Source organism: Canis lupus, chromosome 3, assembly GCF_011100685.1.
Source record: "Canis lupus familiaris isolate Mischka breed German Shepherd chromosome 3, alternate assembly UU_Cfam_GSD_1.0, whole genome shotgun sequence".
NCBI classification, from domain to species: Eukaryota; Metazoa; Chordata; class Mammalia; order Carnivora; family Canidae; genus Canis; species Canis lupus.
In genome coordinates this window covers 37,218,712-37,236,392 of record NC_049224.1, presented here as the reverse complement: position 1 = coordinate 37,236,392, position 17,681 = coordinate 37,218,712, and the positions used below count along the sequence as shown (strand labels likewise).

Below are 17,681 nucleotides of genomic sequence, written 5' to 3'. Positions count from 1 at the left end.
TGTCTTAGGTTGAAGACACCCTTCTCATTAGAAGCTCCTTGTATCCAAGCACTGTCTTCAACTTAAACCTATCAGTCTTTGTTCTGTTCTTAGTCTAGAATCTACATGAGTTAAAATTATCCTCCACATATATTTCTAGATAACCAAGAGTTTTCTCAATTTTTTAAAAGATTTTATTTATTTATTTGAGAGAGAGAGAGAGCGAGAGAACATGAGCAGGGGAGTGGGGCAGAAGGAGAAGGGGAGGGAGAAGTAGACTCCCACTGAGCAGGAAGCCTGATGTGCAGCTCAAACCCAGGACCCTGGATCATGACCTGAGCTGAAGGCAGATGCTTAATGGACTGAGCCACCCAGGTGCCCCTGTATTTTTTTTCTCAATTTTTTTCCTTCCAACCCTCTCCCCTTTTTTCTCAATTTTTAACCTAAGGAAATGCACACCCAGCTCCTCACTAAACAGAGACACAAACACACACACATACACATACACACATACACACATCCCTTTTATATTCTGCTTCTAAACCCTTTTATATTCTGCTTCTAAACCCTTCATCATTTTTATCAGTTATTCTGGGATTTTTTTTTTTTACATTCTTTACTTTCTCTTATTAGAGTTTGAAGATGCATGGTATGAGCAAGTTTACAGAATGTCTAATTCTTTGCCCAGAAATCCTTTAGAGTAGTCTTCAACAAAACATGGTGGGTATTGTTTTTGAAGTTTAAAAGACAAATGAAGCTTCATCAGAGCTTCCTCTTTAGAGACTTTCCAAAAAAGACCAAGCTTGTTCTGGACAGGTCTGCCTGTAGTTTGGAGGAGGAGGAGGGGCTGAAGGCCTCTGTAGTCACACTCAATCTCAAGGCCCAGGAGCCTACATCTCCTCTTCTTGAAGAGAACACAGGTGAGCCAGAACAATGTGTGCCTGAGGTACTGACCAAAAAGACATACTGAATATCAAAAAAATAATTTATCATTTAACTTGCCTACCCTTTCCAGGAGGAATAGACACTGCATATTATAAACAGCATATGAGGTTAGAAACTCAAGGGATTGCTCTGTATTTATTTACTCATTTTTATTTAAAAATTTCTTCCATCTTTATTGAAATATAGTTGACAAATGAAAATGTGATGAGGTGCACAACATGCTGACTTAATATACATATCCATTGTAAAATGGTTTCCACAATCAAGTTAATAAATACATCCTTTACCTCCCATGGTTGGGTTTTGCTTTGTTTTGTTTTTCATGAGAATGTTCTACTCTCTTAGCACATTTCAAGTATACAGCATTGTTAACTAGAGTCACCATGCTGTACATTAGATCCTCAGAACTTGCTCCTCTTTTAAATGAAAGTCTGTACCCCTTGACCAGCCCCTGTCCACTTCCCCACCTCCCCAGCCCCCTGGCAACTCACTGTTTCTATGAGTTTAGCTTTTTTTTTCTTCCAAAATCCACATGTAAGTGAGATCATACAATATTTGTCTTTGGTTTAGTTCACTTATTATAATGCCCTCCAGGTTTATCCATAGTATTGCAAATGGCAGGATTTCCATCTTTTTAAAAGGTTGACTAGCATTCCATTTTGTCTGTGTGTCCGTGTGTGTGTGTGTGTGTGTGTGTGATTTGATAATCCTTTTCTTTGTTCATCCATCCATTGATACTTAGCTTGTTTCTGTTCCTTGGCTATTGCAAATAATGCTGCAGTGAATATCATGAACACGGAGGTGCAGATATTTCTTCCAGATAGTGATGTTGTTTCCTTTGGATATATACCCAGAATTGGGGTCACTGGATCATATAGTAGTTTTATTTTAATTTTTATGGAAATCTCCAAACTTTCAGTTTACATTCCCACCAGCAGTGTAAGACTGCTATGTATTTAAAGCCCAGCTCAGTCCCCTTCCATATCAGTTTTCCAACTGCTTTGTTGCCCACATAGGCATATTCAAGAGCTCCTGCTACATCGATGTGCGCTGGTTCCCCTTTGATGTGCAGCAGTGCAAGCTGAAGTTTGGGTCCTGGTCTTATGGAGGGTGGTCCTTGGATCTGCAGATGCAGGAGGCAGACATCAGTGGCTACATCCCAAATGGAGAATGGGACCTTGTGGGTAAGCCCAGAAAAGACATGAGACTAGCAACCTTGCAGGAAGCCACTTTTATTCCTGTGCTGGCTTTAAAAGTTAGGGATTTTTCACTCTGCGTTTTAGTGTCAGCATTTATTGATCCCTGCAGCAATCTCTATAATTTACTAAGAGCTATACAATAAGAAACAAAAAACAATTAGAAAACTCAGGGCTTTCCATGAGAAATGTGCAGCTATTTAAACAAGTCATTGCTGGTATAGGTGTCCCTGTACTATTAGAGTCCATTCGATTCCTAAAATCAGGTTGGACAGAAAATTGCAGTTCATGGGAACCTATATTTGATGATTTTAAATAGAAAACAATAATTACATTTATAATAATCTAAAGCTTATAGTGTATTATTATTTATAATCATGGTGTCTTAGTCCCTTCAGGCTGCTATGACAGAGTACCATAGATTGGGTGGCTTATAACAACATAAGTTTATTTATTACAGCTCTGGAGGCTGGGAATCCAACATCAAGGTACTGGCAGATCCAATGTCTGCTGAGGGCCTACTTCCTGGTTCCTGAATGGCTGTCTTCAGTGTCTTCTGGCTATATTCTTATGTAGCAGAAGAGAGTAGGGAGTTCTCTGGGCCTCTTGTAAGGGCAATAATCCCACTGCTCCCCTCAAAGGCTCCATCTCCAAATATCATTGCTGTGGGGGTTAGCATTTCAACATACAAATATTGAGGGGATCACAGATGTTCACTATATACCACATCTAGTTCCAACTCATTAAAAAAATTCCCCCAATTTGCTCCAGGATCATTAAGACATTCCTGAATAACTCTAATAAACCAGAAAGAAAGTTTATTCAAACACTGATTACCCAGGTGTTTTTTGTTTGTTTGTTTTTTAGCATTTAACAAACTCCATGGTTGTTTGTGTGATATACCCATTAAAATAAACAAGCAGGGTAATTTTATTCAGACATGCTTCCTTTCCCCTGCTACTCATGGAGGAATCCCAGGCAAGCGGAGTGAGAAGTTCTATGAGTGCTGCAAAGAGCCCTATCCAGATGTCACCTTCACAGTGACCATTCGCCGCAGGACCCTCTACTATGGCCTCAACCTGCTCATCCCTTGTGTGCTTATCTCTGCGCTAGCCCTCCTTGTCTTCTTGCTCCCTGCAGATTCAGGGGAGAAGATTTCCCTGGGTGAGTGTCCTGATCTTGGGCAGAAGTCTGAGACAGGATGGGAGGGCCTTGATGTGAGGTCAGCTCTGTAGGGATCACTGTGGACAGTGCAGGACATGTCATGGCTTGGGTGCAGAGATGTTACAAAGCCTGCCTGGTGCATCACACACTGACCTCCCAGTGCAGGGCATCTCCCCGAGACTGTGGGCTCCTGATTTAGACTCCATGTTAGATGCCCATGCCCTCTGGAGAATCTGTAGGATTCTTTGATCTTCCACAGAAGATAGGAATGCCCAGGAAGAGACCACTGGGTTCTGTCCTGAGGTACCTTACTTTCTTCTCTCCTGCCACCCCATCCTGTTTCTTGGTGGCAGCTGGCTGGCATTCGTTAGGGACAGGAAACAGTTAGTTTAGTATTAGTTTGCTAATCTGTATATTGCCATACACAGGGTAATTTCTTACAACTATCCAATAGGAAGATAAGAAAACTAATACTTAGAATGGTGAAATTAATTTCTCAACATCTTAAAGAGTTACTAAAGGTCATATTTAGTACATATAGAAATCATCCTCAAACCCATATCTACAGTCACATAGCTCGTAAGCAGCGAAATCAAGACCATAAGTCAGATCTTCAGATTGCATTTTTTTCTCCCTGCTATACATAACTACTTCTCAATCCTAATATAATTAAGAAAATGAGAGATATTTCTGTTAAGTTCAGTAACCGTTTGTGTATTGTTGTTCTAAAGTTCTCGTTCCCAAACTTACCTCCATCTGGGACTCTGGTAAATGATCTGAACAGTCCCCAGAAAAATGGCCATGCCCATAAATACAGATAACCCTGCATTTGGTTTCAGGATGTCACTGACCGCTCCTCCACACCTCTCTAGTTCTTTGAATCTCAGGTTAGGCACAGTTAGATGGAATTGAGCCTTATCATGTCTTCTGTCTCAGGCACTGCTGTGTGTTTATGTTTTAGGGATAACAGTTTTACTCTCTCTTACGGTCTTCATGTTGCTGGTGGCTGAGATCATGCCTGCGACATCTGACTCGGTGCCCTTGATAGGTAAGCAAGTGTCAGGCCTCTCTTGAAGACATAGGCTTAGAGAGTGCCCAGAATTTCCTAGCACAGGCACAGAGCAGAAACCTGTTGTCTATATCCTGGACAGCCACACGCCCAGAGGGAGTGACTTGCTGTAACTGTTCAGAGTGAACCATGGCCTCTGCTCACCTGGGCATATATAAGGGGAGTGCAGGGAGTCCAGATTTGTGGTTTGGCTTGAAGATGCGGAAATGTACCCTTCCTCCCATTGTTCTCCCCTTCACACTTGTTCTGCAGCCAGAGATTTTTTTTCTTTAAGATTTGTTAGAGATTTGTTTCTTTATCTTGAGTTATTGTTTTTCTACAAATCCTTTGTCAGAATGGGAAGGGCTCACATTTTAACTCCTGGCCCTTGTTTCCTGAGATACCTCGATGTCTCTGGATAAAGTTAAAGCTTGTGACGAAATGTAAACAGGACAAATATGTTTTGGCCAAGACAGATATAAAGCATGACCTCCTGCCCAGGGCAGAATGGCCAAAATAGGAGATAGCATCATTTGTGGCTATGCATCTCTCTGGATTAGAATAGGCAAGAATATACAGAGGGGTGCGCAGTGGTCTAGTGGTCAGGATCTGGTACTCTTTACACTACAGCCAGGATTCTGCTCCTGGTCAGGGAACCAGACCCCCAAGCCAGTTTTAAGAATGGGAAGGAAACATTCTAACGGTGGATATTAGATTTAATATGAAAATCACTACTCCAGTTTGGTGATGGAGTTCAGAAAGAAGAACAGAGTTTGTGATTATTTCTGTTGGCCCATGCCACCTGAGGGCCACCCTGTGTGGTTAGTAAGGGAGGGTAGGAGTATGGGAGCCTGTTTATCATACACAGATACCCCTAGGCTTCACAAACTAGGAGGCCAAGGCTCTTTTTTTTTGTGAGTTCCCTTAATGTGTCATATTTTGGCCAGAGAGAGAGAGACTGTTGGTGTTAAAAGCCTTGGTGGGTGTTCCTATCAGTGGGTCTCACTACCATCCAGGGGGCAAAGAACCATGTTTCAACCTGACGGTCTGAGCCACTCTTCCTATCTTCCAACACAATGCTTTTAATAGAGACTTGCAATGGAGAGCACCTTCTACAGGGCACTTGCCAGGCCCTGCCTTGACTAATGACCCAGTGGGAAAAAGGCATGGTTGATGCTTAGCCCATGTCTAAAAAGATGGGATGCTGTAGGCCTCTGATGTTGTTGAGATTATTTGACCCTGGATACCTCCACGGGTCTTTGTATTAGTCTATTCAGGCTGCTATGATAAAATTGTAGGGATAGCCTACAGAACAGAAATGTATTTGCTTTCAGTTCTGGAGGTTGGAAGTCTAAGATCAAGGTGCCAGCAGGTTTGATATCTTTGGAGGCCTCTCTGCTTGACTTGTAGATGACCACCCTCTTTCTGTGCCATCACATGGTCTTTCCTCTCTGGGTGGATCCCTGGTACTCCTTTCTGTATCCAAATTTCACCTCTTGTAAGGACACAAGTCAGATTGGATCAGAACCCACTCTAAGGACCCCATTTTAACTTAATCCCCTCTTTAAAGGCTCTGTCCTTAAATACAGTCATATTTTAAGGTACCAGGGGTTAGAGCTTCAACATATGCATTTGAGGAGGCCACAGCTCAACCTATAGCAGTCACAGTTTTGTTCACTCTCCTTCAACTACTTAGAGGTTTCTGGTGCTAACTTGAAGTCTCAAATGTCCATCTCTGGCAGCTTTTCATAGGTACCTCTTGGTTCCCATGGGGGACAGAGAGTTCATTCCTGCCTGGAGAGAAGGAGGCATTCTTAACCAAGTGTGTGGCCATGCACTTAGCCTCCACACCAGGATATTCTCTTCTTAGAGCTCAGCCCCCTGGAGCTGAAAGCCACACTGAAGGTCTAATAATAAAAGTTGCCAATCAAAGAATGTCTTCCTTTTTCTAGGCTTTCTTCTACATCCTTGGCTCATATAATTTCTCATTCCTGCACCAGCCCTGCAAGGAAGGCATTGCCATCTCTGTTATGCTGGTGAAGAATTGAGGCCCAGACAGCCCAAGTAGCCTGTCTAAACTCATAGATGTCTAAACTCATGGGTGGGGTAGTGGGTTAGGGGAGAGCTGTTTCAGATGCTCAATGCTGCTTCTCACCTGGGCCAAGGGGGAAAAATGCATCCTTACCCATCAGAGCTGAAACTTCTCAGCCACGAAAGTCACTTTCACATCTTCCTCAGACAACTAACATCTCCTCCTAGCTCTTATTAGATGGGACCAGACTCACTTTCCAGAGTAATTAGGTATCCCTCTGGTGATGCCCAGGTGTGCCCTTTCCACATCACTGCCTCCATCATGTTCCTGGCTTACAGTTATCATGATGAGGACCACACCCTCACTACCCCAGTGTTTTCAGTTCCCATAACTGTCCACACTTTTCTCCTGGGAATAAACTTGTCAGAATCCTATGAGGCACTGTTAACCCTCACTGAAGGAGGAGGCCGACAGAGTTCACAAGAGGGTAGTGAGCTAGGCCAGGCCGCTTGTGTGGATGGGAAAGTGGGTCTCCTTGCTCTAGGACAGCTTCTCCTTGCTGGGAATGTTGGCGGCGGGGGGGGGGGGGTCTGCAGGCCTAGAGGTGGCCTTACCTTGCTCTAGGCTTTGCCACTGAGTCCCAGGCAGGCAGGCAGAGACTGGTGTTGGGCTCTGCCTGCCACACTGTGATGCTTGTGCCATGGAGGCCCCATGTCTCACCCTGTGTCTCTTGTCTCTGCAGCCCAGTACTTTGCCAGCACCATGATCATCGTGGGCCTCTCCGTGGTCGTGACAGTGATTGTGCTGCAGTATCACCACCATGACCCTGACGGTGGCAAGATGCCCAAGTGGGTCCGTTCCTCTGCCCTTCACCACAGGAAGTCAGGGGCCATCCCCAGGGGAGGCTCCATGGATGAATTGTCTATTTTAAAAACCCACAAACAGCTAGGTGTTCCTAAACAAAGAGCAGTACTTCCCATACCTCCTCACTTCTCTGCATCATTGCATTATCTCTGTATAGAGGATAGTTATGATGAGCATGCTTTTAGGGGTCCATGGCACTGTTCTTGTAATCTGATGTTCCAGAACAGGGTTCACATACTGACCACTCTGTATATTTTGCTACCATAGTGTTTATAAAACTACTTTTTGCATATACACTGTGGAGAACTGTGCAGTGGTTGAAAGCAACAGACGACATAAGCACTCATCCATGTGGTTGGATCTTCTAAACAGAACGAGGAGTGAAAAGGGTAAGGGAGAGTGAGCCATGTAATAATACATGTAGTCAATTCACGTAGGAATGTCATCTTACCACAGGCCTATAAAATAAAGGTTAGTGGTTACCGGTGGGGAAGAGGGATAGGATAAAAGCAAAAGGATGAAAAATAAACAATTGAACCTAACAGCCTGTTGTGTCAGCCCAGGGAACACCACACACCTTCCCAGCATCTGCTTAGCACCATGCACTGGGATGTGGGTGGATGCTTATCCAACCACATACTGTGCTCCTTTGGAGTCCAGTACCTGAAGCTGTATGCCTATCCTCATCTGAGACTCGGGAAACCTTGATTAGGGTCAAACATGGCCTGGGCTTTCCTCACCTCAGCATACTGGGACCCCTTACCCAAGGCAGGGGAGGGATGCTTCCCACCCCTGATTCTTACTTGGGCCCTGCAAACTTTCTGGTCTTCTTGCCCAGAGAGCATGGCCTAGGGATGGTAGGAGCTAAAGGAGCCCTCTTGTGTCAAAACAAGCCTGTTTGCTTTGGAGACTTACAACCTTGCATCCAAGTTCAGAAGGGAGTATAAGACTCACCAACGTGCTACATGCAGGTGCAAGGAGTAAGGTGCATTTTATAACCTCCAGGAACAGGGAGTGCCCAGGCCTTCTAAAAATATTCATTATGCAACAATTTATAGTCACCAAAAAGTGAATTTAGGAAAGATCCAAATTAAAAAAAATGACCTTACCAAGTTACTGTGTTCTCTTGGGTTCTTTTCCACAGCAAATGCTTACACTTAAAAAGGACTTTCTCTCAAAGCTCATTGCATCAGCAGTGGAGTGAGCTCTCAGAAATGGTGCTATCTCCCACACATGTCACATCACTGCAGTCTGTGGGCTTGTTTTGAGCCCCCCATTAAAAGCTGGGACACTTTGGCAGACATTCACCTACAATGTCATCTGACTTTTATAACCCTGACACACTTTCTGTCTACCCTGCTTCCATTTGAAATAGATAATACATTGACATGTTTCAAAAGTCAAAATAAAAGTAAATTACAGGAAAGGAAATCCTGCTCTCACTCCTGCCCCTCACTGTGCTTCCAACACTAATACTGATAGTCATTTTAAGTAATTTCTTCATTATCCTTCAAATGTTTGTTTATGCAAGTGTAAAACTAACACCACATATTATTATTTATGTTTAAGACATGAAGACACAAAACCATATTTAATGGCCTGATAATACTTTACTGTCCAGAAAAAAATCTTAATTAAAAGCATATCCTAATTTTTCACCGATCAGCACAGGCGTGTATTAAAACCAATGGCTACAAATGAAATATGAAGCTTGTACTGCTCATTTTCAATCTATGGAGCCAACTGCATTTTTCTTTCTTTCTATGTGTATTGGAAACATAAACAACCTCCAAAGGACTTTTATTATGATGTGTTTCTATGAAGAAGATACTGCTGGTGCCTGGCTTTATGTGACATTTACGCAGCTAACCACAAAACCATAACCTAACAGAAGAGGTCATGAGCAGTTTGATAAGTGCCAAGAGGATCATTTCATCTCTTGAGATGCTGTAGCCTTGAAAGCTAATGATTCAGGCCATGGAATAGTGTGTGGATCATTGGTAGTGTGGATCACATTAGCTTGAAATGTGCTCCAGGGTATGCACAGACCCTTTCCCCCAATACACACACACACTCCATGTGTACAGCTACCCCAGGGTTAAGACGCACTCATTGCCCAATGTATTCCTTTGAGCTCTGGTCCAATCTTCCAGTGCCTTTGAAGTGGGGCATGGGCTAGAGTCACAGGAGTTTTGAAGAACACTTCATAGACTCTTTAAATGAGCTGTGGCAGCCTAAAGATATAGGTGACTTGCTTACAATAAGACCTTGAGCCAATTTATTACGGTTTTTGAAGCCTCAGTTTCTTTATCTGTAAAATGGGTGGAGGCATTATACTTACTCATATACTCATTATACTCAGAGCCCCTAAGAGGCCCAAGTGAGATGGCATGTATTCTGAGACTCCTGTGGAAGGCCAGACTGACCTTTGGATTCATGTGAGGCCATGTGTTTGTTCCTGTTCCTTACTGATCATGGAAAATCCTCCTGGGTATGCAGACAGGCTTTTCCAGGCTCTGGAGGTTTGTCCATAGGGTGTAGGCAACATATATATAGAATGCTATCTGCTGTGAACAAAGGGTTATCTTTTAAAAAAAAATTAAATTCAATTAGCCAACATACAGTACATCATTAGTTTCAGATGTAGAGTTCAGTAATTCATCAGTTGCCTAGAACACCCAGTGCTCATCACATCATGTGCCCTCCTTAATGCCCATCACCCAGTTCTCTTTACAGCTGCAGTGAACTTGCTCTTTCGCCTTCTTTTCATTGCTTGTCTCCAGACTGGTCTACTGCAGTTATCTCTGATAAGATGCCATTAAAAAGTGCTACAGACATGAACTTCACAACTTACTGCCTGTACTTGCAGGTGGGAAACATATTTGTTGTGTTGCTCATGGAATTCACCCACAATCATAAATCAAAATTAAAACCATTATCTGGGTAATCTCAGGGAAAGGGCACACTTTTCATATACTTGTCTAAATAAGCTTGCAAATTTTTTTTTGACCTGGATCATGGCCTCACATGGCTCTTTCTTTTCATTAGAGGGAAAAATAAGAAATCTCAGTGATTTCTCTCCAGTGTCTTCTATGCAAGTAGGCAATGTATGTTGATAAAGCACTTCAAACCAGAGATTGGCAAACTGTGGCCCCAGCAGTGATATGCAGCCTGCGAGCTGCTTTTGCAAATAAAATGTTACCAGAAAAAAGCCACGCTTGCTTCTTCACATGTTTTCATGACTAATTTGTACTTTATTAGTGGAACTAAGTAGTTGCATAAGAGGCCTTATGGACTTTATTATGTGGTCCATAAGTCTGCCAGCTCCTGCTTTATATTTTTCCAAGTACTTTCCCGCATATCATCTTAGTCTCCACTGCAGCCTAATGAATCAGGCTGAAGGTTCCCAAACTTCCCTGGTTCACAGCACCTTCAGTGTCTCAAGGATTTTTTTCATAGCCCCTAAGGCAAAAGAAATACCTAATGGCTTTCTTTATTACATTAGTCAAAACGACTTAATAAGTACTTATGACTGGCCACTTGGCACCTGTTGGTACAGCACACGCACCCTCATTTTCTGTTCCACATTGACATTCTTGGCACTTGCTTTTGTTTTGTTTTTTAAATATTGATTTATTTATTTATGATAGACATGGGGGGGGCAGAGACACAGGAGGAGGGAGAAATAGGCTCCATGCCGGGAGCCCGATGTGGGACTCGATCCCGGGACTCCAGGAATGCGCCCTGGGCCAAAGGCAGGCACTAAACCACTGACCCACCCAGGGATCCCCTGGCACTTGCTTTTGATCAGGACAACAAAAACCTGCTTTGCAATGATATGCTATCATTGCAAGGGACCTGATGTTATAGTTTGAACTGCCCCAGCTAGGGGATCATGCAGCATCTGATAGGTATCATAGGGTTGCCCTTGAAACAATTTTAAATCTCCAGGGGTGTGCCCCTATAAGAGTGCCATGACATACCAGGGTACCTCACTGGCACTTAGGTATGATGGACGCTAGTTACAGATGAGGAAAGACTAGAAAGAGAAAGTGACTTGTCTTGTTCACACAGCTCAGGCAGGGCTCTTTCTGCAAGCTAGCCCTCTCCTCCGACATGCCTGTCTGCCCTGAGACTACAGCCTGTCTGCCACTGAGAATTCAGCTCATCTGTAGGATGACTTCCTGCGTTGATTTACTCTAGGCTCACATGTGACTCAACCATTGTAAGGCATTGATTGGCACTGCTTGCCTGTGTAGGCTCACCTGGGAAGTGGTGGGGGCCTGTCACTCCCAGGATCCACCTAGTAGGGCTGGGATCAGGATCAGCTGATGCTCACTTCCTGTCCACCCCTAACTGCCCTGTTGTCTCCCCAGACCAGAGTCATCCTTCTGAACTGGTGTGCATGGTTCCTGCGCATGAAGAGGCCGGGGGAAGACAAGGTACGGCCAGCCTGCCAGCATAAGCAGCGCCGCTGCAGCCTGGCCAGTGTGGAGATGAGCGCAGTGGCAGGGCCGCCTACCACCAATGGCAACCTGCTCTACATCGGCTTCCGTGGCCTGGATGGTGTGCACTGTGCCCCCACCCCCGACTCCGGTGTCGTGTGTGGCCGCATGGCCTGCTCCCCCACGCACGACGAGCACCTCCTGCATGGCGGGCAGCCCTCGGAGGGAGACCCGGATCTGGCCAAGATCCTAGAGGAGATCCGATACATCGCCAACCGCTTCCGCTGCCAGGACGAGAGTGATGCCATCTGCAGTGAGTGGAAGTTCGCGGCCTGCGTGGTGGACCGCCTGTGTCTCATGGCCTTTTCTGTCTTCACCATCATCTGCACCATCGGCATCCTGATGTCAGCTCCAAACTTCGTCGAGGCAGTATCCAAAGACTTTGCTTAACCTGGTCCTGATCCCCAGCATGTAGGAAAAGCACAGACAGGCGATGCAGTTGGCTTGGGGAGAATTTGGGGTGCTAATCCCACAGCCACACTAGACGTGAGGATGCTGATTTACCCGTTGCGCTTGCTGCTAGTCATGTTAATTAGAATTACCTTGTTATTTTCAGTAATAGGATCTCAGCACGCTTTTTTTTTAATCCTCTCAGATGGTCTACTTGATATTCTTGGGACGTCCATGGGGTCACCAGCACCAACGAGAGGTCATTTTTCCCATTTTCCAAAGTCTGGTGAGCCCTTCAGAGAAGTCAGGTTGGCTCAGGACTGCCAGGGGAGACCTGTACAGTTGGTTGCATGCCTGCATGTCACTTGCCAAGAGAGTCTACATGAAAATTCAGCATATGCTTTTGCCTGTTTATAAACCTAGATTGAAAGTAGTAATAGTAATAAACCACACTCACTAGATTCATTCAAATAATTGGTAAAAGGAAACAAAACTAAAACTTAAAACCTGTTGTTTTTTTCTGCAATTCAGATTTTGTTTTCCTCTACCAGACATGGCAGACAGAAACAATTTTACACTGTTCCTACATTTTAAGAGAGAGAGATAGTTGGCCTTGGACATTGTGCTTTTACCAGCCTGATTTCTGCCAACCTACCCTGTGGGGGGAATCATGGAGGACACAGATATGTGTTGATTCTGAACTAGGACCAGCTCTGGGCAAGTCAGAGGGATTTCTGAGATCCCAGGTGACTTCCACACTTCCTGTGCTACCCTCAGACACTGGGGAATTGACTTCGCTCTATTCTGAAAAACCCAAAGGACAAATAGAGTTCTATTAGAATTATCAGCCCAATGTAATAGCTAAAGTTAAATTAAATCAGCTATATGTTTTGTTTTGTTTTAATAATTTATTAGATGCTTCTCATGTACTAGAGTTGATTAGTCTTAGAATAAATGTGTGGGTACATACAAATGCACAACATAAAGTGAAAGTATGCTATGCTTTTCTTTATGTATCAAGGCCAGGGGGCAGAGTCTGGGACCTCTTCTGGTTCCTTGTATGACAGGAACTGGGAAGGAGATGATGTGGCCAGTGGTTTCCTGGATGAAATGCCAGTGGAAGGCAGCAGGAGGGGCTGGCAGGCTGTACAACCAGTAACTCAGTCTCTTGCATTTAGGGATCTGCTTTCCCACAGCTCAACTACCCCAGCTTTAGCCAAGAAAGATGGCTTGAACAGGTAGATTCATTGGAGATAAGCATTTTGAAAGCAAGGGAAAATTTAATTTTTTTTATTTTTTAATAAATTTATTTTTATTGGTGTTCAATTTGTCAACATACAAAATAACACCCAGTGCTCATCCCGTCAAGTGCCCCCTCAGTGCCCGCCACCCAGTCACCCCCACCCCCCGCCCACCTCCCCTTCCACCACCCCTAGTTCGCTTCCCAGAGCTAGGAGTCTTTCATGTTCTGTCCCCCTTTCTGATATTTTAAACCCATATGGTGACACAGTTCTCCACTTACATTATCTAGCTGATACTGATCACTCTGCCTCTTCCCAGTCTTCTTATTTTTTAATGAGATTAGAGGGAGACACAACAAAATCTCTCCTGTTCTGTTGTTTCATCTAGTAACAGATCAGAGCTCGAAACTACAGAAGGCTTGGAGCTCTTGGGGTTCCTTAATTTGCTTCTAACCCCTGAGATCGGTATATTATGAGGGAGATTAGATTTTCAGAGCAAAAAAATTGCATACCTTTCTCCAGCCATTTATTTCACTCATTTCTGGGTAATGCACATGGATTTGTTTGTGACAAATACCCACCATTTGCTTCAACGTGGATGAAACTGGAGGGTATTATGCTGAGTGAAATAAGTCAATCGGAGAAGATTTGTTTGCACTGAGGAGAAAGGAGGCTTGTGCATGCTGTGTGTGTGTGGGTGGGGGCACTTAAGCACTGAGTGTGCAGTAAAGTGTTTAAAACCTTGTTTACGACAAGAAGGCTGATAAGTTAGGGCATTCTAGCATCATGCCCTTTGGAGCGGGGTTGTCCTCAGAGTTCACCCATTCTACATGGGACAGATGAACAATGCACAGTCTTTTTTCTCTTTTCTGTCTATTGTAGACACAGGTAGAAGTGTTTTGATAAAAAGAGAATGCTTCATTTCTTATTACTACTGCAAAATGAATCCCTACAACATTTTTTCTTGAAAAAAAAACCTTTTTGATTTTGTATTTTATACAGAAAAATATTTTAAAAAGCAAACAAAAGTAGTTTATATGTTGACCACTCAAATAATACTCTGCCATTTAAAAAAATAATAATAAGGAGAAGATGCACATGTAATAAGAAAAGTGTTAATGGCTACAGGGGCTACCAGTGAAAGAACTTCTGGGGACTGGGGGCCATTTCCAGAAAGGAAGAAAAAGAAAAGGAGGAGGCCAGAAGGGGGAGAAAGGGAACATGAAGAGAGACTCCTTTACTACAGCTCACGCTATGCACAGCTCTCTACATTTTGCTTTCTACACTTAGTGTTTTATCCTTCCATAACAACATATAAAGATCTACCTCATTCTTCTTAATAGCTGCTTACCATTCCATTGTCTTGGTGCACATAATTTCTTTGGTTAGTCTATTAATTAACATATAGAGTATTTCCAGTTTTTATTTTTATATACAAATCTGTAATTAGCATCCTTGATTTATATCTTAGCATACTTTTATGACCATATCTTGGTATAAATTCTAAGGTGGAAGTAGAATTGCTGGATTTAAGGCTATGTGCATTTAATGTTTTGGTAGATATTGCCAGATTACCCTCCAAATACTGATCAATGGATATACCTACAAAAGTATAATGAAAAGGCCAATTACTCAACTTTCTCAGTACTGGGTATTATCAAACTTAATTTTTTTCCCAATCTGGTGAAAAATTATATTGCAGTGTTATTCTGATTTAGTTCATTTTATTATGAATGAATATCTTTCAGATATATTTTAGAAATTTCAGTTTTTGTAAATGTATGTCTTTTACATAATTTTGGATTATTTGGCTTTCTCTTAATAAATTTGCCTGTGTACTTTGGAAATTTTCTTATATCTTGAAAATATTCCAATTTGTTTAGAAAATATTTTTATTTATTTATCTTTTGATGTTATTTATTGATTTGGTTATTTCTTAGCATATAGAAAGTTTAAAGTTTTATGTTGTCAATTTATCCATATTTGCCTTGGTAGATCCTGGGATTTGTTTCCAGTTTTTTTGTTTGTTTGTTTCCAGTTTTAAAAGGCCTTCTCCATTCTAAGGTTATAAATAAATGTACTCATATTTTCTTCTAAATTCTTATGGTTTCACTTGTTTACATCTTTTAACTCCTTGGAATTCATTTACTGCAGAAAATGGCAAAAATGCATCTTTTTTTCCTCTCCAAATGGTTAGTCAGTTGTGCCAAAAAGTATGTAATAGTGTATCCCTGTAATACAGTTAATCTTTTCCCCATTTTTTTCAAAATGCCACCTAGTTTGTAAACTAAATCCCTATAAGTGTTTTAGGGCTATTTCTAATTAATTTGTCTCTCTGTAAATGCCTTTAGTTTCTGAAGCCTTGTTCAGGGTAATATCAAATTTTCATATGAATATCAATATTTTCAACTCAACCATCCCCTCAACACTTCTTGCCTCATCCTTCCACTTTTTCTCTCTCTGTCTCTCATACACATTTTTTAATTTAAACAAATTATTTTAGATTTGTGTGGAATCAGAAAACACGCCGAATAGCCAGGGGAATTTTAAAAAAGAAAACCATAGCTGAGGGCATCACAATGCCAGATTTCAGGTTGTACTACAAAGCTGTGGTCATCAAGACAGTGTGGTACTGGCACAAAAACAGACACATAGATCAATGGAACAGAATAGAGAATCCAGGAGTGGACCCTAAACTTTATGGTCAACTAATACTCGATAAAGGAGGAAAGACTATCCACTGGAAGAAACAGTCTCTTCAATAAATGGTGCTGGGAAAATTGGACATCCACATGCAGAAGAATGAAACTAGACCACTCTCTTGCACCATACACAAAGATAAACTCAAAATGGATGAAAGATCTAAATGTGAGACAAGAATCCATCAAAATCCTAGAGGAGAACACAGGCAACACCCATTTTGAACTCGGCCACAGTAACTTCTTACAAGATACATCCACGAAGGCAAAAGAAACAAAAGCCAAAATGAACTATTGGGACTTCATCAAGATAAGAAGCTTTGGCACAGCAAAGGATACAGTCAACAAAACTAAAAGACAACCTACAGAATGGGAGAAGATATTTGCAAATGATGTATCAGATAAAGGGCTAGTTTCCAAGATCTATAAAGAACTTATTAAACTCAACACCAAAGAAACAAACAATCCAATCATGAAATGGGCAAAAGACATGAAGAGAAATCTCACAGAGGAAGACATAGACATGGCCAACACGCACATGAGAAAATGCTCTGCATCACTTGCCATCAGGGAAATACAAATCAAAACCACAATGAGATAACACCTTACACCAGTGAGAATGGGGAAAATTAACAAGGCAGGAAACCACAAATGTTGGAGAGGATGCAGAGAAAAGGGAACCCTCTTACACTGTTGGTGGGAATGTGAACTGGTGCAGCCACTCTGGAAAACTGTGTGGAGGTTCCTCAAAGAGTTAAAAATAGACCTGCCCTACGACCCAGCAATTGCACTGTTGGAGATTTACCCCAAAGATACAGATGCATGAAACGCCAGGACACCTGCACCCCGATGTTTCTAGCAGCAATGTCCACAATAGCCAAACTGTGGAAGGAGCCTCCTCGGTGTCCATTGAAAGATGAATGGATAAAGAAGATGTGGTCTATGTATACAATGGAATATTACTCAGCCATTAGAAACGACAAATACCCACCATTTGCTTCAACGTGGATGGAACTGGAGGGTATTATGCTGAGTGAAATAAGTCAATCGGAGAAGGACAAACATTATATAGTCTCATTCATTTGGGGAATATAAATAATAGTGAAAGGGAATAGAAAGGAAGGGAGAAGAAATGGGTAGGAAATATCAGAAAGGGAGACAGAACATGGAAGACTCCTAACTCTGGGAAATGAACTAGGGGTGGTGGAAGGGAAGGAGGGCAGGGGGTGGGGGTGAATGGGTGACAGGCACTGAGGGGGGCACTTGACGGGATGAGCACTGGGTGTTATTCTGTATGTTGGCAAATTGAACACCAATAAAAAATAAATTTATTATTAAAAAATTAAGGTCAATTAAAAAAATAAAAATAAATTCAATTAGCTAACATAGAGAACATCATTAGTTTCAGATCTAGAGTTCAGTAATTCATCATGATATCACATGCTCTCCTCAATGCCCATTACCGAGTTACCACATGCCCCCACTCACCTCCCCGCCAGCAACCCCCAGTTTGTTTCCTGTAGTTAAGAGACTCTCTTGGTTTGCCTCCCTCATTGAGGTCACAATGAGTTTATATATGAGTTTTCTGATTCAAGAATGCTGCAGTCAAGGCTTGTAT

The 17,681-nt window shown here is 42.4% G+C and overlaps 1 protein-coding gene across 2 annotated transcripts in view; it reads left to right on the top strand.

Annotated features, from left to right (window-relative positions):
* Nucleotides 1-13,520, top strand: part of CHRNA7 (cholinergic receptor nicotinic alpha 7 subunit) — a 126,554-nt gene extending 113,034 nt beyond the window's left edge. The window contains exons 4-8 of one of the 2 annotated variants that reach the window (XM_038532598.1): nt 1,941-2,108; nt 2,988-3,284; nt 4,246-4,332; nt 7,107-7,216; nt 11,605-13,520. In XM_038532598.1, coding sequence (XP_038388526.1) covers nt 1,941-2,108; nt 2,988-3,284; nt 4,246-4,332; nt 7,107-7,216; nt 11,605-12,123 — 1,181 coding nt within the window. In that variant the 3' untranslated portion in view covers nt 12,124-13,520. The remainder of the gene's footprint in view (nt 1-1,940; nt 2,109-2,987; nt 3,285-4,245; nt 4,333-7,106; nt 7,217-11,604) is intronic. The other variant, XM_038532597.1, reaches the window with a different exon arrangement.
* The last annotated feature ends 4,161 nt before the right edge of the window (nt 13,521-17,681 follow it).